The sequence below is a fragment of the Arachis ipaensis genome, chromosome B7 (genome assembly GCF_059453495.1).
Source record: "Arachis ipaensis isolate K30076 ecotype BB chromosome B7, ASM5945349v1, whole genome shotgun sequence".
Taxonomy (NCBI): Eukaryota; Viridiplantae; Streptophyta; class Magnoliopsida; order Fabales; family Fabaceae; genus Arachis; species Arachis ipaensis.
The window spans coordinates 111,498,054-111,523,854 of record NC_142442.1 but is presented as its reverse complement, the minus strand read 5'-3'; the positions used below and the strand labels follow the sequence as shown (position 1 = coordinate 111,523,854).

General features: G+C 23.1%; 1 protein-coding gene across 1 annotated transcript; it reads left to right on the top strand.

The window, feature by feature from the left end:
* Window positions 1-6,535: 6,535 nt before the first annotated feature.
* On the top strand, window positions 6,536-25,605 carry LOC148553739 (uncharacterized). Its single transcript, XM_088494866.1, has 4 exons — window positions 6,536-6,597; window positions 7,203-7,323; window positions 25,226-25,306; window positions 25,441-25,605. Exons 1-4 carry the CDS (start codon window positions 6,536-6,538, stop codon window positions 25,603-25,605), a joined length of 429 nt encoding a protein of 142 aa, XP_088350992.1.
* The last annotated feature ends 196 nt before the right edge of the window (window positions 25,606-25,801 follow it).

The window sequence follows — 25,801 nt, the reverse complement described above, 5'->3', positions numbered from 1 at the left end:
TAAAATGATAATAGGTCAAAGAGCATTCAGCCTAGTAGGGACTTTCAACAAAAGATCCCATATCATCATATCTTTTTGTCTTGTGTATGAAGCATTTGAGTTGTTATATTTCTCATCTTATGGAGTCTATAGCTTGAAAACTAGTTGCTATGTTAAAAGGTGGCCCCACTATCTCTTATTTGATGTTTGCTGATGATCCCATTTTCTATTACAAAGCGAAGAATTCTCAAGTCCATCTTATTCTTCATGCTCTTAATAATTTTTACAAAGTCTTTGGAATGAAGGTCAATTTTAAAAAATCTAGAGCTATTTATTCCTCCAATATATCCAGACATCATAAGTATATGTTTATGAATATTTCATCTATTTCGTTTACGAATTCTTTAGGTAAATATATGGGAATTCCACTAGGCCATGTTAGATCCTCTTGAGCAGCGTTCCAAGACGTGATAGACAAGATTCATAAGCACTTAACTTTTTGGAAAGGTCAATTTCTTAACTGAGTAGGGTGTATTTGTCTTGCAAAGTCAATAATTGCATCAATTTCTAACTATAGAATGCAAACGTCCATCTTTCTAATTATGGTATGCTTGGCCATTGATTAGTGTGTTTGTCAATTTGTGTGGAATGGTAACTCATATTTAAAGTATGTTAAACATTGATAAAAAAGAAGAAAAAAAAGTCAAATAAAAAGATATACAAGAAATAAAACATATGTTAGATGAAGCATTAAACTAAACATACACTAAGGTTCAATTCATTTAACATGAATTAATCTGTGCGGATTAAAAACCCTATTAATGATGCCGGAATGGAAACTTGCAAACTATATAAGACTACTACTATTTGCCATTTTTTAATATCTGTTATTCTGTTAACAAACTTTAGACAACAGAAAAATTATTTTCAAGAAGTATTAAGAATATTTAATTATTAAAAAGAACTATTTTGTGTTAAAATTATTAAAAAGAATTTACTTGTGTGATATTTATAAGAAAGGACTAAAAAATAAGACTCGAAACGATAAAATTATCCTTTTTTTTTCTTCCTAGCCCTTATTCCTTGCTAGGGGTGGCAAAACGGGTCGAGTCCGTCGGGCCGATCCGCTAAACCCGCTAAAAAAGACGGGTCAGGTTAGGATTTGGAGTCCGCCAAATTTAAAAAATCCGCCAAACCTGCACCGCCAAATTGATGGGTTTTTGGCGGGGCGGGGCGGGGCGGTCTGTCGAATCGAAGATTTTTATTTTTTATTTTTTTATTAAATAAAAGAGTGATTACTATTATAAAATTAATAATTATAGAATTTTTAAACACTTTTTTTTTCATTTTTTGTTTTTGTTCTTCTTTTAGTTATTAACTTTATTTATTTTATTTTATAATTTCGTATATATGTTCAAATTATGTGACTTATTTTTTAAAATAAAGATGATTCTATTGACAAATATTATTTTGAACAATTTTATTGAAGTTAAAAATTAAAAAGAAAATAGTAAAAAATTATATTATAATTTGACTATTTTTTATTTGTATTTTATTTTTTAATTATTATTTTAATAAATTTTATTTTTCAAAAAAAAAGAAGCGGGCTAACCCGCCAACCCGCCAATCCGCCATAAAACGGAACGGGCTAGCATTTTGAACCCATTTTAATTGGCGGGGTGTGCCGGTCCGCCCCGTTTATGGGGCGGGTTGGAGCGGCTCGACCCGCTTTGCCACCCCTATTCCTTGCTCTCTATTTTTTCTTTTCCATCATCCTTCATCACTGTTGTGCTTCCTCTTCCTCTTTCTTAGCATCATCTTCTTCTTCCTCTCGGTCAACTTCATCTTCTTGTGCATCGATGCCTTTGCCACACTTAGGTGACTCTATCCTGTCTTTGCCACTACGAGGCTCTTCTTTCACTGTGTCCATTATTGATGTTGCTACGTTAAGTCGTCAGAAACTCTTGTTGCAGAAGTCGTTTTCTCCCCTAAGCAATACCTCTGATGCTATTTTACTACTGATCCTACTTGGTGATGTTCTACCTCTGCTGTTGTCTTTTTTCTTTATTTTACTCAAAACTCTAGGTTATGCAACTATGAAGATTTTATTGGAATTAATTATTTTGATCGTACTTGACTGATGATAGAATGATTATGATGGAGTTGTATAAAGTTTCTTAGCGGGTGGATTAGAATTTTAAGATATTGTGTTTGTTCTTTGATTACTATGTGTTTCTTTGTGATAGTTGATGTTAATTAGAGTTAATTTGTGATCAATTAGCACATGCCCTTTTATTCCGATTAAAATTTTTAGTTCACACCACACACGAGGTACATGCTTCAATTTAGTTTTCAGACTCACACCACATGAAAAAAACTACATTCTCATTAGTCAGCAAACTTAAATGGCGTCTTCTCTGCTCTAATGCCTCATGAATTAGATGATCACCACCATCACTTCACAAACACAATTTTTAATTTTCAGAGTTTCTTTTCTCATTATGTAATGCCCATTTTATTACTCTTGATTTCTTTCAAGTTCAACTAATCATCATAAAACGACTTGAAAGAAGAAGGAATAAATAGTTATAAAGAAAACTTTAACGACATAGATAGAGGCTTATTGATTGCATAATGTATACAATATAATAAGAATGAAATTTGAATACCTAAGATTATGTTTATCTTTTTAAAAAAAATTGATATTCTCTCTAAATATTATAAAAATTAATCTTTTTTTAATATTTTTTGTATTAACAGTTTTTTTTTAATAGTTAAATCTTTCCAAGAATCCTTTATAATAATTTCCTCTTAAACAACCCTCTTGACCCACAAAAATTTTTGCCCTTGGCCCTTTATGTTTCTTTTAGCCATAATCCACATATTATAGACAAATTTACATAACACTAATAATATTATTAACAATATTAGTGTTAAACTCGTGCATGCACGGGCTTACATTTTAATTTGACATGATAAATCGAAAATAATATTCTATAATCATAAATTTCTTAAGTTTATTATAACACTATCATCATCATTATATAATAAATGTACTTAATATGTTGTTTTATCTTTATTCAAAGTAAAATACAAATAAAACAGTTTGAAGTCTATAATATTCTTAAGTCATAAGAAAAGAGACCTGAAAAAAATAAGAACATATATAATTGTAATAATAGTATGTCAATTTTACACTAAACTTTATATTATAAGGCTAATGAAAATTTATCGACAACCTAGTATTTTACTAACCACATTAGAAAAGCTATTGGCATATGATGTTGTGCTTCATGTTACACATTTTATTTCAAGTCTGAAAGTATAGTTAATAAATTAGTTATATCTACGACAAATATTTGTACAAAAGTGTAAATCATAACATGTTACTAAAATAAAAATACTATTTTCTTATCTAAATATTATTAAAAACTTCGTTGAACACGACATTTGTTGTTGATGAGTTTGGATTGTTATCTTCATCGAGAATTAGAATGTTCAGACCATTTCGACTCTTAACTCTTGACAAAGCAACGTAAAGTTGCCCATTAGTGAACACTAATTTTGGCAAGTAAAGTCCTACATGTGATAATGATTTACTACATAGTGAAATACCTTAGTTTTTCAATATTTTTCTCTTCATATATAGTATCCTATCAACCAATAATGTCTAAGTTGCATTTCAAATACGATTTGGTTTGTTAACACTATTAGATATCAATAGCGTTACAAACAGTTTTCTCAATTGATGACCAGACCTTATTAATAGTTGTAATGAATTTTCTATCGTCACACAGTAGTCCCATAAAATACAAAGTATCTTGGAAGCTAGGATATATAATCTCATTAACTGTCCTAATAGACTCATATGTTGTACAATCTTTTTGAATAATTAACAAAATTCTCATATAGTAGATATCACATGTACTCAGTAGAACATAATTTAACCTCCCGATAGAATACTCTCTCTTGCGTGCATATCATTCCCTTTCTTCTCTATCATAAACAAATTGATTTGGAAACTCAGCATACGTTAAAGTTTTACCTGCTTCAAATTCTTTATTGGCCTCCATCCATGCTAAAAATATCGTACATTTCCCTTTCTCTTTATCCATGATTTTTTCAAGATTATCATCATCTTTAAAGATGATATTTTGCTTTCCAGGTAAATAAAAGGTTAATCTTATCACTGAAGGCTATTTTCGATGAATATCATAAGCCAAAGTTTTTCACACAGCCTCCCGTGTAGACAAATACCCATAATCATAAAATTATTTGATCTCATAATACATTTTTTTTAAGTATGCTTTATCGTTTATATTTTTAATACTAACATACCAATAATAACATCTTTATCTTTATAGTAATACAAATAGGGAGTTCATATGTTGATGTGGCGCTCATACGTTGAATCTGAGAGTTTATTTGCTTACGCGTCGTCATTAGAAATTTTTAGAATTATATTTATAAATTATAAATTATTATTTGCTTAGTTTGTTATTTTTAAATTTTAAATTATTTGTTTGGATTGTTTTACTTAAGTTGTTATTTTTTAAATTTTAAATTATTTTATTTGTTTGAATTGTTTTACTTATGTTGTTATTTTTTAAATTTTAAATTATTTTATTTAAGTTGTTATTTTTTAAATTTTAGATTGTTGTACTTAGGTTGTTATTTTTTAAATTTTAAATTATTTTATTTAAGTTATTATTTTTTAAATTTTAACACTATTTTTTAAAAATTTGTTAATTCTTTTTAACATTATTTTTTAAATATAAATTTTGTTGATTTTTTTTTTAAATTGCAGCTACATACGTGTTTTTAAAAAAATTTAGAGTTTTAAAAAGATTTACGTTAATTGTACTTCGGTTGTTACATACTAATATTACTATAAAGATTTACGTTAATTTAAAATTTTAAAAATTGTTAATATATTTATTTATTTTATTTGTAAATTTAATTTAAATTTAAATTAAAGTCAATCAAATTTAAAAAAATTTAGTTATGAGTCAACTATAAAAGTATAAGTTATGAGATATGTATAGCATCATAATTTAAAGTACATCAATCCTTTTCTTTATATATATCCAAAATCTCTCTACTTATTCTAATGGCTGGTATTCACATAATTGCAAACATCAATCCTACAATCGATAATTTGTGTGTACGTATACGAGTGATATGGTTATGGACACTACCAAGTTACGAAAATTCTCCATTGTCATACTCAATTGAGATGGTTTGCCTTGATGAAGACGTGAATTTTCTACTAATATTTTTCTATTTTATTTTAAATTTATTTATTTATTCCCATCTAATCGTTCTTTGATTTTTGTTTATCAATTCTAGGGAGAAAAAATACACGCCTCAGTTAAAAAGGCTCTTGTGTCTCGATTCGTGAATTTGCTGGAGGAAGGAATATCTTACCAAATAATATATTTTGGTGTTGGACTCAATAAGGGTTACTTCAAGACTACACATCATGAGTATGTGGTTAATTTAAACCAACGTACCGATGTGCATAGACCTCCAGAATCGTCAAGTATCCCACGATATGGATTTAAGTTTGTGAGTTTTGACACTCTCTGCTATACGATTGCACCTATTTAGTTGGTAAGTTTATTATTTTTAAAAAAGTATAATTTATTTATAAATTTATTTATTTTATTGATAATTTTGGCTGTTTTTTTTTTAACAAACTTATTGATAATAATTTTTTTAAAAATAATTTTAGATGTTATTGGATATCTTGTTGGAATTAAAAGTAAAAAAATTCTTGAAAAAAATATATAACAAATCTACCAAGTACACTGTTATTGAATTAGAAATTGATGTACATTTATTTTTATAAATATAAAAATTTTGATAATCTCATTTTTTTTTAAATTGATATTTTAATTTATTTTATTATAAATATTTTTATTAATATTATTAATAAGTAACAAATGTATCTTAACTAACATCAATGTTAGTTATAATTTTTTAGATTCAAAGGCACCGTTTAAACATTATGTATTTAAATTTTTTGAAAAAATCACTTCGGATTGATTTTGAAAAAATATTTAAATTTAAAAAAATTAATAAAAAGCATTCTTTCCGTAGTTTGTTTCTTACGAATTTAAAATATTTAATTAATTATTAATTTTTTTTAAATTGTGTTTGATATTTTAATTTTATTATTAATTTTTAAATTTTAAAAATATAAAATTATATTATTTTATTAGTAGTTACTTTTTTAGTTATAATTATTTTTTGTTTATTTTGTTATAAAAAATATATTTAACATTAAATATTCTATTTGATATAGAAAAATAATGGAATGTGCACTTTTTGGCAACTATGCACATAAATTAAATACTTTTTTGAGATCCGGCAATAAGGATGGAGCTGTTGTCGTCTTACAATTTGTTAGAGTGAAGTTATATAACGATAATATTTATCTATAATTTTTTAACAATATATTTTTATATGTGAACTTTTACTCATTTTTTATGTGAATTTTTACTCATTTTGTATTAAATTAAATTTTTCAGGAAAGATTATTTTACAAAATTCTATGTATGGCACAAAGATATTCTTCAATCTTGAAGATACAAATGTCATCCAATTTAAAAATTGGTGGATATATTTTTTTTTAATTCTTTAGTTTCATACTATGTGTGTTATCTAACATAGTTTTTTTTTTGCTTTATTTATCTAGTTTTGTAAGATTTGAAGAACTTAGGAATAACATCGACGGAATTCCAAATGAAGCTGCATTCTTACAAATTTATCAAGGCAAAACCATTGAGCAGTTAAAAGAATTAGATATGGTAATTTCCTTTTTTAAAAAAAGTTGAGAAAAAAATAATGAAAATTTGTTATACATAGATTATTTTTGTTTATTCATCTTATTTATTTAGGTATATCTTTTAAATTTAAAAACTCACCAAATTCAGGGAATTTAAATCATTAAGTTTTTTTTTTCGGAATGCTGTTTGTATTGTCTTAGCTACTATAAGTCATATTATGGATACTTTAGACTAGTGGTACGGCCAATGTAAATGCAACAGGTCCACATATGATTTTACAAAAACGTTCAAATGTTCAAGTTATGGCCGTCTCCTTTTATCCATAACTCCAAGGTTATTTATTTATTTTTTTAAATTAAAGTCTATGCACATTGAATTAGATATTGAATAAGTCTATATTTAACTTTTTTTATATTATTTTTTTTTAAGCAGGTACCGAATAAAGCTTGGTGTCATTGATGATTCTGACTGTGCATGTTTCGTAGTCTTTAACAAGGAGGCAAAACAAGTTTTGGGAAAGAGATGTGTAGAGATACTTGATCCACTCCTATTGGTAAGTTCTAACTAATATTTATTTCTAAAAACATTAGTAAAGATATTTTTAATGGTAATTTTTATATTATTTATTATTAATATATTATGTAATACCCTGCAGAAAGGAGATCTATCGGATACACCTACACTTTTGCTCAACCTAATTGATAAGACATTTCTCTTCATCGTTGAAGTTCAAATATCTGATAATCCACATTTTTCACCTTCTTATAAAGTTAAGAAGATGGCTGATAATATGGATCTCATAAATAAATTCAAAGAGGCTCACCATATTTAAATTTGTGAGTATAATTATAAGTGTACTTTCTATTAAAAATCAGTTTATTTTTTGCATCTTTGGTCATTAGTAGTATCTAATTTATAATTAATAATTAATATTTAATAATCTATCTATTCTATTATATAAAAATCGAATGTCTGCACTTAATAATAAAGTTGACGTGGCATGCTTCGGGGAGTGTTTCCCAATTTAATTGTTTTAACTCATTTAATACAATTTATTGCATTGACTTAATTATATCAACTAATTGATTTGATTAGATATTTAAATATTTCTTTTCTTAATATAATTTATTATAATTTATATTACTTAATTAATTATACTACATTAATTATAATTCGTTATATTAGTGAATTAGTCTTTTCATTTTTAAAGTCTAAAATAAAATAAATAAATTGTTATTTATTCTAATTAAATTTATTTATATATTATATATGAATTAACGTCTATTCTATTATATAAAAATCGGATTTCTACACTTAATGATGGAGCTGACGTTGCATGCTTCTGAGAGTATTTCTCGGTTTATTTCTTTTAACTCATTAAATACAATTTATTATAATATTAATTATATCAACTAATTGATTTGATTATATATTTAAATATTACATAATTATTATAATTTATATCAATTTGTTTTAATAGTATTTCCTAATTTATTTTTTTTAATATTCTGGTAGTATTTTTTAATTTATTAAATCAAATTAGGTATAAATTATGTATATTAATTAATTAATTTGATTAAATTATTAAAAAATAAATCTATAAATAAAATAAGCAATTAAGATATTTTTAACTAATAATTAAATCAAATTAAATTATATGTATTAAGTCAAATTCAAATCATGTGAATTAAATATTAAACTAAAATATGACAATTTCTTGTTTATTCAAATTAAATGCAATAAATACAAATTAATTTTGTTAGATAATTATGATTTTCTGGTCTTCTATATATAGACGGCCAACAAAATGATAATAATCATCGTTTTTATCGCTCTTACTATTTCAACTCTTCTTTCCTTCTTTTTTTTTATGTAAAATTTCTTTTATGGATAAATAAGAAGGTATGGATAAATAGTGTTTCATTAATTGTTTGTTTATAACTCGAAAATGTCTCAATTTAGGCATTACCGTTGCTGATGGAATTGGACGACAATGTGCTCGGCATACTTGCGGCTTAAGAAATCAGGTCATGTGTTCGAGGTGCATCGATGCAAACTTTTGGAGATGCCGACTGCTACTGAATTCATCGTATAGCTGGAGCAAATTATGATATAGTGAAAAAACGTTTATACATGCTATTCTTCTTTATATATGTATCCCTCTATTTTTACAATTCACATCTTTATATATTAGATTCTTTTTTACATTATTTAAATTTGATATTTTTTTCTATTTTTATGCTTCTAACAATTTCTATATTTTATTTTAGGTTAACTTTGTGGTTCAAATATAATCATTTATGTCATTATTGAATGTTATAAAATTGACCTGATATTAACAATAAATTATTCGAAAAAAGTATTTTTTTGGAACAATTCACCTAAATTTAAATTGTTACGTTAAACAGACGATGATAAATATTTTTGTATTAAATCTCTTATAAAAGAAACTTATAGAAATTTTATGTTATATGATATAATTTGATTATATATTTTTTTATCTTCAATCTAAATTATTTGAATTGGCATACTATTTATTTTTAAATTTAAGTAAATATCTAAGTATCTTACAATTTAATATAATTTAATTTATATAAATACATGACTTTTAATATTTATGTAATAAATTCTAGAGATATTTTTGCAAGTTATAATTTTTTATTTGTATATTTAACTTTTAATAATATTTTTTATTTATTAATATATTATTTCTATTATTTGAGTATCAATCATGCATTAGGAGTTTTTCATTGTATAAGTTACTTCGAGAAAAAAATAATAAAATTTGATTTATAAAAATTTAAACTTGAGTGTTTACTATGATTAAGCTCAAATTTTAATTTATTTTTTTATATTATATAAATATTAAATTCTTTGATTAAACACTTATTTATTTATGATAGGATATTATATATAACTTTTATATTGGCAATTAAATTTCAATTGCTACACAAAAATAATATATTTTAGGTAATTGTACATTTTTTGTTATTTTAAAAATCATTATATATTTTTAAAATTATTTAATTATGTTTATTCTTTTAAAAGGATTGCTATTATTAGAGAACAACTAATATTTATAATAGTTTAAAATTAAAAAAATATAAAATATAAAATATTAATATTCTGAATTTTCGAAGTATAAATTTTAAAATAAATATATATGATTATGATTAATGGTTATAATTGGAGTCTTTATTTTATTCTAATTTTTTTCAGAATATATTTGCCTTATTTAAGTTTTATTTTTGTATTGATTGCTTTTTTTTGGTAAAATATCAATTAAAATTTATACCTTGAATAAAATAGTTAAGTGTCTAAAAAAAATGAACAAAAAAATATTTTTATTTTTAGTAAAACTTTATGTTGCTTTAGCTTTTTTTCTACATCACATCTTATATTTTTACTATATTTATAAGAGAGTTTTTATTCAAATTAAGAAAATATTTTAGTTATTTTTCTTTCTTTTAGTTTTAAATATTATTTACTAATACAATAAAAAAGTAAAAATAACAATAATTACTCACATAATTAAAATAAATATCTTAATATATACATGATCCTATGTATACTAAGAATTATTATGTATAATAAATAAGTATTTATTTTTTATAATTACTATTTATAAAATTTATTACATAATTTTCTCATCTTAATATCAATATTTAATGAATATAAGATACAAAATATTATTTATATTATTTAACATACAAAACAAATATCTTAAGTCATCATGTAGAACAAGAAGTCTAATAGTGCAAATACTTACTTACTTATTTATTCTATTTATTTATTCTATTATATAAAAATTGAATTTTTGCACTTAATGATGGAACTGACGTAGCATGCTCCAGAGAGTGTTTCTCGATTTAATTATTTTAACTCATTCAATACAATTTATTATAATAACTTAATTATATCAACTAATTGATTTGATTGAATATTTAAATATTAATATAATTTATTATAATTTATATTACTTAATTAATTAGACTACGTTAATTGTAATTCATTATATCAGTGAATTGATTTTTTCATTTATGAAATCTAAAATAAAATAAAATAAATAATTTATTATTTATTCTAATTAAATTCATTAAATTAGATGACGCATAGCAACGCACACGGCGGCGGAACAGACACGACAACAGTAGTAATTGGGTAGGTGGAATAACGGTGACGAGATGGAAGTTGTATGCTCTTCTCTATTGCATTTAAAAGCAAATCAAGCAATATTTTACTCTCCTGGATTTTTGGGAGTGAGGTCATAGAATTGAGCGCAAAGAAAGTTAGGTGACTATTTGATTTTTCAAGACTTTTTTTTTCCAGATTTCTAAATACCTAAAAGAGTACAATGTTAAAGATTGTATATCCTTCATTTCTTTCTTATTTTTTTTAAATGTAGATGAATATAAAATATATTAGAAATTATCTACAAGAAAGTTAAATTAAGTTAGACAAATATATTATTATTATTATTATTATTATTGAATAAATTAAAAAAATTAATTAAAAAATATCGTTATCCTTGAATTTAACTCTACTTATTATGCAAAATCTCTATTTATATGATTTATTTCTCATTATATCTAGATTACATCTCATTAATAATTATAGATAAAATTTTTTATTAATTGCATTTTAAGTTTTCAATTATATGTCAGAACTAATTTTTTTTATCTAAAGTTAATGTAAAAAAATAAAAAAAATTCACATCAAGTTATTATTTAGACTCTAGAGTCATTAATAAGTTTTTTGACCAATAAGATGTCATTAATAATCTTCTCTAAAAGTTTAAGGTGCATAAATATAATTAGATAATTTTAATGAGAATAATATTACGCATTTAAATTTATCTATTCTATCTATTCTATTATATAAAAATCGGATTTTTGTATTTAGCGATGAAGCTAACGTAGCATGCTTCTGAGAATGTTTTTCGATTTATTTCTTTTAACTCATTAACTATAAGTTATTACGATAAATTAATTATATCAACTAATTAATTTGATTAAATATTTAAATATTATATAATTTATTGTAATTTATATCAACTTGATTTGGTATTATTTTTTAATTTATTTATTTTAAAATTCTGTTAGTATTTTTAATTTATTTTTTTAATTTATTAACCCAAATTTATTGTGTATACTAATTAATTAATTTGATTAATTTATTAGTCATTAAAATAATAAATCTATGAATAAAATAGGCAACTGAGATATTTTTAACTAATAATTAAATCAAATCAAATCAAATCATATATATTGAGATAAATTCAAATTATGTGAATTGTGGACAAAATTAAAATAAAATAATTTTTTACTTATTCAATACACTTTTTGTATTTATAAATAAATTATTGTCTACTTCAATATATGAAATTTTTATAAATTTTTTATTGCGCAATTCACTTTAACACAAGTAAATTAATTTATAAAAATTTAAACTTGAACGCTTGCTATGATTAAACGCAAACTTTTATTTATTTTGTCATATTATTATATATAAATATTAAATTCTTTGATTAAAAACTTATTTGATTACGAAATGATATTATATATTACTTTATATTGACTATTAAATTTCAGTTACTACACAAATATTATATTTTAGGTAATTGTATATTATTTTTGTTATGTTGAAAATTATTATATAATTTTAAGATAATTTAGTTATGTTTATTTTTTTAAAAGTATTGTCATTATTGAAAAGTAACTAATGTTTGTGATAATATAAAATTAAAAAATAAAAATACAAAATATTAATATACTGTGTTTTTGAAGTATAAATCTTGAAGTAAATATATGTAATTATAATTAATGATCATAATTAAAAGTATTTATTTTATTTCAATTTGTTCAGGATATGTGTATCTTAAATTTTATTCCTTTATTAATTAGTATTTTTTGTACATTTAATTATCATTAATTTATATAAATCAAAATGTATAACTTAAAAAAATAGATACGTGTCTAAAAAATGAAAAAAAAAATTTTGTTAGTAAAAAATTTATGATGCTTTAGTTTTTTTTTTTTTTTGGCATCATATCTTACATTTTTACCATAAGCTAGAGGTAAATTATTAAATATAAATTAGATTTATTACTTATTACTCTAATTCGAATTCATTAAATTCGATTTATATAGAAATGTAAATGGAGACAACCAAATAACGTTATTGGGTTTAGGGGATTCAGGTAATTTTAGGGTGACTTTGGTTTATCAACATAAATTAGCCTAATATATGATATTAGTTATTGTTTTATATATAAAAAATGTGACATATTTATGCATTGTTTAGATTAGAAGAATTTGTAGAGAAATAACATGCTGGAGAAGAAAATGGATGGAAAAATTAATTTTTCATTATTTGGTTCAACAAAAAAATTGAATGAAAAACATAAAAGTATATGGAGCTCACGTAAATTTTTTCTCTTCAAAGTTGCGAAGAAAATTAATTCAAAAGTGCAAACATGGATAAAAATACAGAGTTACTATTTGAATTATAATTTATATATAATATATAAAGACATTAATATAATTTTTTTCTATTATAATTTTTTTTCTTCTTACTTTTCCTTCCATTCAAGCAAAAGAAATTTTTTCCTCTATTTTCTTTTCATTCATTTTTTTCATCTAAACAACACACAAAAAAATATACTTTTCTTTCCATTTTCTTTCCTCTTATTTTTTATCTTATATCCAAACAATAGTTTAGTGTTTATCCATTTATCTTTTATTAATATTGTTATAACAAGGATACATGTAACTTTATAAAAATATAACCTAAACTTTGATTATATGAGAATTTATTTAGTGGCTAAAATAACTCCACGTCACGAACTAATGAATACTAGCAATAAGGATGATCACAAAAACAGTCGAAACGGGTATTTGCAGGGATTACTCGCGTTTTGGAGTTAGATGGGGACTCCTGAAATCCTCACAACCTGCCACGCGAAAATGGATGGGGACTAGGGGTGGCAAACGGGTCGAAACCTGTCGAGCTGGTCGCATAACCCGCCAAAAAAATGCGGGTTGGACTGGAAATTTATGACCACCAAACTTAAAAATTCCGCCTACCCTGCACCGCTTAATCCACGAGATTTGGTAGGCTTCGGCAGGGCAGGGCAGGCTTTCCCGCTGGGCCAAGCTTTTATTTTGGTAGAGCCATTTTTTTACAAATTTCTATGATGTTATTGATCTACAAGAGGATGAAGATGATAATTGAAGAAGTTTTAAGTTATATTTTGGATTATGTTTTATGTTTGATTAATTATAAACTTGAAGATGTTTAATTATATATTTTGGATAATATTTATTTTGTTTTGGATAATGCTTGTTTTATTATTTTGTTTTAAAAAAATTGATTTATAATTATATTATTACATATTTATAATCATAAAGACGTTAATGTGCGTGAATTTAAAAATTATAATTTTTTTATGTTTTTAGAAATTATAAATTTATTGAAATTATTGTGAAATTATATATATTGTTTAATATTTAATGGCTTATAAAAAAAAGAGATCCCGCGAGCCTACCATTAGGTGGGCAGGGGGAAAATTCGGGACCATCTTACTAGGCGGGGCGGGCTTTTGGCGAGACAGGGCGGACTTTCCCGTTTGCCACTCCTAATAGGGGCACGAACATAAGTACCCGCCCCATGAAACTTATTAAATATACGCGAATATAAAATTATTAATTTATCCTAATTTATATATACGTAAATCCATTTCTTGAATTTAGTAACCCTAATTTCTGCCTCCAATTCGAATTTTTTTCTTTTTCTTCCAGACTCATTCTCAGCCTTGATCCTCTCTCTCTCTAACTCACTTTCTCTACCTCTCATCAAGTCCGTCACTACGTCGCTCAGTATCGTCCTAAAAAATTATGTTATGTTATTATGTTGGATTATTTTTTTATGTTTTCTCCTTTTGAAATGTTATTTTTCCTAACGAATATGTTATAAATTGTGTTGAATTATATTGAATTGATTATTTTATGATTTATTATATTATATCTTTTTGTGTTAATTTTTTTAAAAAATTTCAAAGAATATTCGTAGATACCCGAAGAGATCTACGTTCTCTAAGGGGTAATTAAACAGGAACTTGCAATGACGGAGAAAGAACGAGGACATTTTTTTTTAAATAGGAATGAGGGATGGAAAGTGGGTTTCTCACGCTCCCCGAGTCCTCATTACCGTATCTAACTAGCAATAGAGATCCAATTTGAGCCGATTTAAGAGGGGACGCGTGGACTTCATCTGCATTGGGCCTTTAAGGTAATGAACCTAAGTCAGATTTGAGACCCTAACAATAGATTTTAGTTGATCTTGCTTGCATTGAGGTCTTACTAGACCCAACTATTTCTTAAATTAATATTTTGAGTCATTGTTATAGCAAATACTATACTATTTAATATTATAACACTTAGTATATGTAAAAGTTAGATATATTTACAAGACATTTTTTAATTCAAATTAAAAAAATTAATTATCTCTTTTTTAGTTTTAAATATTATTTTCTAATGTAACGAAAAAGTGAAAATAACAATAATCACTCACATAATTAAAATAGAGAATCTTAATATATACATGACACTATATATATCAAGGATTATTATATATGATATATAATTTTTTTTCTTTTCTGTAATGACTATTTATATAATTTATTGAACAATTTTAATTTTTTATCTTAACATTTAATAAATTTAACATACAAAATAAATAACTTAAGTTATTATTTAGGACAACAAGTATAATAGTACAAATATTTATTTATTTATTAGTAGTGAAAAAATATGTAAATAGTATAAATTGATATTTTTTAGTATAAAAGCAATAATAAAGATTATTAATTAAGTTAATTACATAATTAAAAAATTATGAAGAATTTCTTAAATAATAATAAAATGTAAGATTGCTATTTTCACATATTACAAAGTTTATAAAAAACTTTGGATAATAAATCAATGTTCAATATATTATATATTAATTCTGTCAAAAAAAATAAATAATCAATACATTGGACATTATTATTTACGTACTAATTAATATATATATATATATATATATATATATATATATATATATATATTATCGATTATTAAGTATATAATTAATTTTTAACTCAATTTTTGGTAATTAAAATTTAAATGATTGAAATTATTAAATGATGAATATTTTGCATCTAACCAATTTATTTTTTTATTGAAATTAAAAAATGATGAGTTGTTAATCAATTCTGAATTTAAATTTAAATTTGAGTAAGAAAATCTATTCTATTATATAAAAATCGAATGTCTGCACTTAATAATAAAGTTGACGTTGCCTGCTTCGGGGAATGTTTCCCAATTTAATTGTTTTAACTCATTTAATACAATTTATTGCACTGACTTAATTATATCAACTAATTGATTTGATTAGATATTTAAATATTTCTTTTCTTAATATAATTTATTATAATTTATATTACTTAATTAATTATACTACATTAATTATAATTCGTTATATTAGTGAATTAGTCTTTTCATTTTTAAAGTCTAAAATAAAATAAATAAATTGTTATTTATTCTAATTAAATTTATTTATATATTATATATGAATTAACGTCTATTCTATTATAAAAAAATCGGATTTTTACACTTAATGATGGAGCTGACGTTGCATGCTTCTGAGAGTGTTTCTCGGTTTATTTCTTTTAACTCATTAAATACAATTTATTATGATATTAATTATATCAACTAATTGATTTGATTATATATTTAAATATTACATAATTATTATAATTTATATCAATTTGTTTTAATAGTATGTCCTAATTTATTTTTTTTAATATTCTGGTAGTATTTTTTAATTTATTAAATCAAACTAGGTATAAATTATGTATATTAATTAATTAATTTGATTAAATTATTAAAAAATAAATCTATAAATAAAATAAGCAATTAAGATATTTTTAACTAATAATTAAATCAAATTAAATTATATGTATTAAGTCAAATTCAAATCATGTGAATTAAATACTAAACTAAAATATGACAATTTCTTGTTTATTCAAATTAAATGCAATAAATACAAATTAATTTTATTAGATAATTATGATTTTCTGGTCTTCTATATATAGACGGCCAACAAAATGATAATAATCATCGTTTTTATCGCTCTTGCTATTTCAACTCTTCTTTCCTTCTTTTTTTTTTTTTTTATGTAAAATTTCTTTTATGGATAAATAAGAAGGTATGGATAAATAGTGTTTCGTTAATTGTTTGTTTATAACTCGAAAATGTCTCAATTTAGGCATTACCGTTGCTGATGAAATTGGACGACAATGTGCTCGGCATACTTGCGGCTTAAGAAATCAGGTCATGTGTTCGAGGTGCATCGATGCAAACTTTTGGAGATGCCGACTGCTGCTGAATTCATCGTATAGCTGGAGCAAATTATGATATAGTGAAAAAACGTTTATACATGCTATTCTTCTTTGTATATGTATCCCTCTATTTTTACAATTCACATCTTTATATATTAGATTCTTTTTTACATTATTTAAATTTGATATTTTTTTCTATTTTTATGCTTCTAACAATTTCTATATTTTATTTTAGGTTAATTTTGTGGTTCAAATATAATCATTTATGTCATTATTGAATGTTATAAAATTGACCTGATATTAACAATAAATAATTCGAAAAAAGTATTTTTTTGGAACAATTCACCTAAATTTAAATTGTTACGTTAAACAGACGATGATAAATATTTTTGTATTAAATCTCTTATAAAAGAAACTTATAGAAATTTTATGTTATATGATATAATTTGATTATATATTTTTTTATCTTCAATCTAAATTATTTGAATTGGCATACTATTTATTTTTAAATTTAACTAAATATCTAAGTATCTTACAATTTAATATAATTTAATTTATATAAATACATGACTTTTAATATTTATGTAATAAATTCTAGAGATATTTTTGCAAGTTATAATTTTTTATTTGTATATTTAACTTTTAATAATATTTTTTATTTATTAATATATTATTTCTATTATTTGAGTATCAATCATGCATTAGGAGTTTTTTATTGTATAAGTTACTTCGAGAAAAAAATAATAAAATTTGATTTATAAAAATTTAAACTTGAGTGTTTACTATGATTAAGCTCAAATTTTAATTTATTTTTTTATATTATATAAATATTAAATTCTTTGATTAAACACTTATTTATTTATGATAGGATATTATATATAACTTTTATATTGGCAATTAAATTTCAATTGCTACACAAAAATAATATATTTTAGGTAATTGTACATTTTTTGTTATTTTAAAAATCATTATATATTTTTAAAATTATTTAATTATGTTTATTCTTTTAAAAGGATTGCTATTATTAGAGAACAACTAATATTTATAATAGTTTAAAATTAAAAAAATATAAAATATAAAATATTAATATTCTGAATTTTCGAAGTATAAATTTTAAAATAAATATATATGATTATGATTAATGGTTATAATTGGAGTCTTTATTTTATTCTAATTTTTTTCAGAATATATTTGCCTTATTTAAGTTTTATTTTTGTATTGATTGCTTTTTTTGGTAAAATATCAATTAAAATTTATACCTTGAATAAAATAGTTACGTGTCTAAAAAAAAAATGAACAAAAAAATATTTTTATTTTTAGTAAAACTTTATGTTGCTTTAGCTTTTTTTCTACATCACATCTTATATTTTTACTATATTTATAAGAGAGTTTTTATTCAAATTAAGAAAATATTTTAGTTATTTTTCTTTCTTTTAGTTTTAAATATTATTTACTAATACAATAAAAAAGTAAAAATAACAATAATTACTCACATAATTAAAATAAATATCTTAATATATACATGATCCTATGTATACTAAGAATTATTATGTATAATAAATAAGTATTTATTTTTTATAATTACTATTTATAAAATTTATTACATAATTTTCTCATCTTAATATCAATATTTAATGAATATAAGATTCAAAATATTATTTATATTATTTAACATACAAAACAAATATCTTAAGTCATCATGTAGAACAAGAAGTCTAATAGTGTAAATACTTACTTACTTATTTATTCTATTTATTTATTCTATTATATAAAAATTGGATTTCTGCACTTAATGATGGAACTGACGTAGCATGCTCCAGAAAGTGTTTCTCGATTTAATTATTTTAACTCATTCAATACAATTTATTATAATAACTTAATTATATCAACTAATTGATTTGATTGAATATTTAAATATTAATATAATTTATTATAATTTATATTACTTAATTAATTAGATTACGTTAATTGTAATTCATTATATCAGTGAATTGATTTTTTCATTTATGAAATCTAAAATAAAATAAAATAAATAATTTATTATTTATTCTAATTAAATTCATTAAATTAGATGACGCATAGCAACGCACACGGCGGCGGAACAGACACGACAACAGTAGTAATTGGGTAGGTGGAATAACGGTGACGAGATGGAAGTTGTATGCTCTTCTCTATTGCATTTAAAAGCAAATCAAGCAATATTTTACTCTCCTGGATTTTTGGGAGTGAGGTCACAGAATTGAGCGCAAAGAAAGTTAGGTGACTATTTGGTTTTTCAAAGCTTTTTTTTTTCCAGATTTCTAAATACCTAAAAGAGTACAGTGTTAAAGATTGTATATCCTTCATTTCTTTCTTATTTTTTTTAAATGTAGATGAATATAAAATATATTAGAAATTATCTACAAGAAAGTTAAATTAAGTTAGACAAATATATTATTATTATTATTATTATTATTATTATTATTATTATTATTATTATTATTATTATTATTATTATTGAATAAATTAAAAAAATTAATTAAAAAATATCGTTATCCTTGAATTTAACTCTACTTATTATGCAAAATCTCTATTTATATGATTTATTTCTCATTATATCTAGATTACATCTCATTAATAATTATAGATAAAATTTTTTATTAATTGCATTTTAAGTTTTCAATTATATGTCAGAACTAATTTTTTTTATCTAAAGTTAATGTAAAAAAATAAAAAAAATTCACATCAAGTTATTATTTAGACCCTAGAGTCATTAATAAGTTTTTTGACCAATAAGATGTCATTAATAATCTTCTCTAAAAGTTTAAGGTGCATAAATATAATTAGATAATTTTAATGAGAATAATATTACGCATTTAAATTTATCTATTCTATCTATTCTATTATATAAAAATCGGATTTTTGTATTTAGCGATGAAGCTAACGTAACATGCTTCTGAGAATGTTTTTCGATTTATTTCTTTTAACTCATTAACTATAAGTTATTACGATAAATTAATTATATCAACTAATTAATTTGATTAAATATTTAAATATTATATAATTTATTGTAATTTATTTATTTTAAAATTCTGTTAGTATTTTTAATTTATTTTTTTAATTCATTAACCCAAATTTATTGTGTATACTAATTAATTAATTTGATTAATTTATTAGTCATTAAAATAATAAATCTATGAATAAAATAGGCAACTGAGATATTTTTAACTAATAATTAAATCAAATCAAATCAAATCATATATATTGAGCTAAATTCAAATTATGTGAATTGTGGACAAAATTAAAATAAAATAATTTTTTACTTATTCAATACACTTTTTGTATTTATAAATAAATTATTGTCTACTTCAATATATGAAATTTTTATAAATTTTTTATTGCGCAATTCACTTTAACACAAATAAATTAATTTATAAAAATTTAAACTTGAACGCTTGCTATGATTAAACGCAAATTTTTATTTATTTTGTCATATTATTATATATAAATATTAAATTCTTTGATTAAAAACTTATTTGATTATGAAATGATATTATATATTACTTTATATTGACTATTAAATTTCAGTTACTACACAAATATTATATTTTAGGTAATTGTATATTATTTTTGTTATATTGAAAATTATTATATAATTTTAAGATAATTTAGTTATGTTTATTTTTTTAAAAGTATTGTCATTATTGAAAAGTAACTAATGTTTGTGATAGTATAAAATTAAAAAATAAAAATACAAAATATTAATATACTGTGTTTTTGAAGTATAAATCTTGAAGTAAATATATGTAATTATAATTAATGATCATAATTAAAAGTCTTTATTTTATTTCAATTTGTTCAGGATATGTGTATCTTAAATTTTATTCCTTTATTAATTAGTATTTTTTGTACATTTAATTATCATTAATTTATATAAATCAAAATGTATAACTTAAAAAAATAGATACGTGTCTAAAAAATGAAAAAAAAAATTTTGTTAGTAAAAAATTTATGACGCTTTAGTTTTTTTTTTTTTGGCATCATATCTTACATTTTTACCATAAGCTAGAGGTAAATTATTAAATATAAATTAGATTTATTACTTATTACTCTAATTCGAATTCATTAAATTCGATTTATATGGAAATGTAAATGGAGACAACTAAATTAGGGTGACTTTGGTTTATCAACATAAATTAGCCTAATATATGATATTAGTTATTGTTTTATATATAAAAAATGTGACATATTTATGCATTGTTTAGATTAGAAGAATTTGTAGAGAAATAACATGCTGGAGAAGAAAATGGATGGAAAAATTAATTTTTCATTATTTGGTTCAACAAAAAAATTGAATGAAAAACATAAAAGTGTATATGGAGCTCACGTAAATTTTTTCTCTTCAAAGTTGCGAAGAAAATTGATTCAAAAGTGCAAACATGGATAAAAATACAGAGTTACTATTTGAATTATAATTTATATATAATATATAAAGACATTAATATAATTTTTTTTCTATTATAATTTTTTTTCTTCTTACTTTTCCTTCCATTCAAGCAAAAGAAATTTTTTCCTCTATTTTCTTTTCATTCATTTTTTTCATCTAAACAACACACAAAAAAATATACTTTTCTTTCCATTTTCTTTCCTCTTATTTTTTATCTTATATCCAAACAATAGTTTAGTGTTTATCCATTTATCTTTTATTAATATTGTTATAACAAGGATACATGTAACTTTATAAAAATATAACCTAAACTTTGATTATATGAGAATTTATTGAGTGGCTAAAATAGCTCCACGTCACGAACTAATGAATACTAGCAATAAGGATGATCACAAAAACAGTCGAAACGGGTATTTGCAGGGATTACTCGCGTTTTGGAGTTAGATGGGGACTCCTGAAATCCTCACGACCTGCCACGCAAAAATGGATGGGGACTAGGGGTGGCAAACGGGTCGAAACCTGTCGAGCTGGTCGCATAACCCGCCAAAAAAATGCGGGTTGGACTGGAAATTTATGACCACCAAACTTAAAAATTCCGCCTACCCTGCACCGCTTAATCCACGAGATTTGGTAGGCTTCGGCAGGGCAGGGCAGGCTTTCCCGCTGGGCCAAGCTTTTATTTTGGTAGAGCCATTTTTTTACAAATTTCTATGATGTTATTGATCTACAAGAGGATGAAGATGATAATTGAAGAAGTTTTAAGTTATATTTTGGATTATGTTTTATGTTTGATTGATTATAAACTTGAAGATGTTTAATTATATATTTTGGATAATATTTGTTTTGTTTTGGATAATGCTTGTTTTATTATTTTGTTTTAAAAAAATTGATTTATAATTATATTATTACATATTTATAATCATAAAGACGTTAATGTGCGTGAATTTAAAAATTATAATTTTTTTATGTTTTTAGAAATTATAAATTTATTGAAATTATTGTGAAATTATATATATTGTTTAATATTTAATGGCTTATAAAAAAAAGAGATCCCGCGAGCCTACCATTAGGTGGGCAGGGGGAAAATTCGGGACCATCTTACTAGGCGGGGCGGGCTTTTGGCGAGACAGGGCGGACTTTCCCGTTTGCCACTCCTAATAGGGGCACGAACATAAGTACCCGCCCCATGAAACTTATTAAATATACGCGAATATAAAATTATTAATTTATCCTAATTTATATATACGTAAATCCATTTCTTGAATTTAGTAACCCTAATTTCTGCCTCCAATTCGAAATTTTTTCTTTTTCTTCCAGACTCATTCTCAGCCTTGATCCTCTCTCTCTCTAACTCACTTTCTCTACCTCTCATCAAGTCCGTCACTACGTCGCTCAATATCGTCCTAAAAAATTATGTTATGTTATTATGTTGGATTATTTTTTTATGTTTTCTCCTTTTGAAATGTTATTTTTCCTAACGAATATGTTATAAATTGTGTTGAATTATATTGAATTGATTATTTTATGATTTATTATATTATGTCTTTTTGTGTTAATTTTTTTAAAAAATTTCAAAGAATATTCGTAGATACCCGAAGAGATCTACGTTCTCTAAGGGGTAATTAAACAGGAACTTGCAATGACGGAGAAAGAACGAGGACATTTTTTTTTAAATAGGAATGAGGGATGGAAAGTGGGTTTCTCACGCTCCCCGAGTCCTCATTACCGTATCTAACTAGCAATAGAGATCCAATTTGAGCCGATTTAAGAGGGGACGCATGGACTTCATCTGCATTGGGCCTTTAAGGTAATGAACCTAAGTCAGATTTGAGACCCTAACAATAGATTTTAGTTGATCTTGCTTGCATTGAGGTCTTACTAGACCCAACTATTTCTTAAATTAATATTTTGAGTCATTGTTATAGCAAATACTATACTATTTAATATTATAACACTTAGTATATGTAAAAGTTAGATATATTTACAAGACATTTTTTAATTCAAATTAAAAAAATTAATTATCTCTTTTTTAGTTTTAAATATTATTTTCTAATGTAACGAAAAAGTGAAAATAACAATAATCACTCACATAATTAAAATAGAGAATCTTAATATATACATGACACTATATATATCAAGGATTATTATATATGATATATAATTTTTTTTCTTTTCTGTAATGACTATTTATATAATTTATTGAACAATTTTAATTTTTTATCTTAACATTTAATAAATTTAACATACAAAATAAATAACTTAAGTTATTATTTAGGACAACAAGTATAATAGTACAAATATTTATTTATTTATTAGTAGTGAAAAAATATGTAAATAGTATAAATTGATATTTTTTAGTATAAAAGCAATAATAAAGATTATTAATTAAGTTAATTACATAATTAAAAAATTATGAAGAATTTCTTAAATAATAATAAAATGTAAGATTGCTATTTTCACATATTACAAAGTTTATAAAAAACTTTGGATAATAAATCAATGTTCAATATATTATATATTAATTCTGTCAAAAAAAATAAATAATCAATACATTGGACATTATTATTTACGTACTAATTAATATATATATATATATATATATATATATATATATATATATATATATATTATCGATTATTAAGTTTATAATTAATTTTTAACTCAATTTTTGGTAATTAAAATTTAAATGATTGAAATTATTAAATGATGAATATTTTGCATCTAACCAATTTATTTTTTTATTGAAATTAAAAAATGATGAGTTGTTAATCAATTCTGAATTTAAATTTAAATTTGAGTAAGAAAATAAAAAAATATTTTAAATTTTATCTCACTAACCAAAATTAATTTTAAGATAAAAAATTACTTTGTACATCATATATATTGTAAGATAGTATGGTCATTTGCTATTTTTTAATGGTAAATATTGTCAAATAAAATGGTGTAAGAAATTAGAAGAAAATGTATTTACAAGTTTAGAAAATATTAATTTATTTTTCAATAGAATAAATTATATATTGAATAACAAAATTGTTATCGGTTTCTTTTCACACTAACTAATACTCAACGATGGTGTTTCGATACACCATATTACCAAAAAATATTAATCGATCTAATAACTTTTGTAATGACATAAGTTTATGAATTTGAAAATTTAAAAATTATTTCATAAAATGTGAAGTTTTAACAAGTAACAATGTTGATCATATTGTTTTGATTTCAAGAATGAATACGATAGCAATAAATAAAATTGTCCCAAGTAAATTTCAACAAAGACAAAAATTCATAAGTATTTCTATTAATGAAAAATTAATCTATTTTAAAAACAAATATAATTTTTTTATATGGATTTTCTAACTTGGCAAGTCGAGAATTAATCCACCACATATTGATGCTCTATTTATTAAGGGTTTGTCGCTAACTAATGAATTGTGATACACACAAGGCGAGATTCGAACTCCAAATACTTACTTAAGCGGACAAATGAGATGACCATTCAATAAATTTAAATTGATTAAAATAAATATTATTATAATAATAATTACTATATATATATTTTTATTTAAATTTTAATAAAAAATTTTATATAATTTTATGTATTATCCCGTGTAGGACACGGGAACATACACTAGTTAATTATAATTTTAGGATGTTGACTACACCGGTGGTTTGCTTCCAATTTTAAAGGCATCCTCAATCATTGAAGGGGAGAAAGTAGAAGGTGTTAAGGTATTTGTTCAAAAAATAAATTTTTTATTTGTTTGTTCTCTCAAAATTAGATCTTAAATTTATTCAAAAAATATTATTGAGATAAAATCAAAGGTTAGAAAGAAGTCTTCAATTTAACGTGGTATTTTGTACAGAATTTGTTGCTTGAATTCTCCAATGAAGTTGTGGCCAATGATGAACCTGAAGTGTTAGAAAATGCTATTACACCAACTAAGCGATTATCCTCAGAGTCGAAAGATTCGAAGGTGGAAGGAGATACCTCAACTTGCAAGAAGATTAAGATTAAGAATGAAACTTGAGAATTTGGATGCACATGTTTTGGAATCCCTTTTAGAATCTACCTATTAAAATAATGCCAAGCATATGTTTGTTTTGGTGGAAACATTGTCTTTTCTTGAGTTGTTATTTTTCTTTTGGTTCTTTTCGATTTTTATGTTTGGAATTTATAATTTTTTTTAAATATAAATTGAAGTTATTTAGTTATTACTTGTGGTT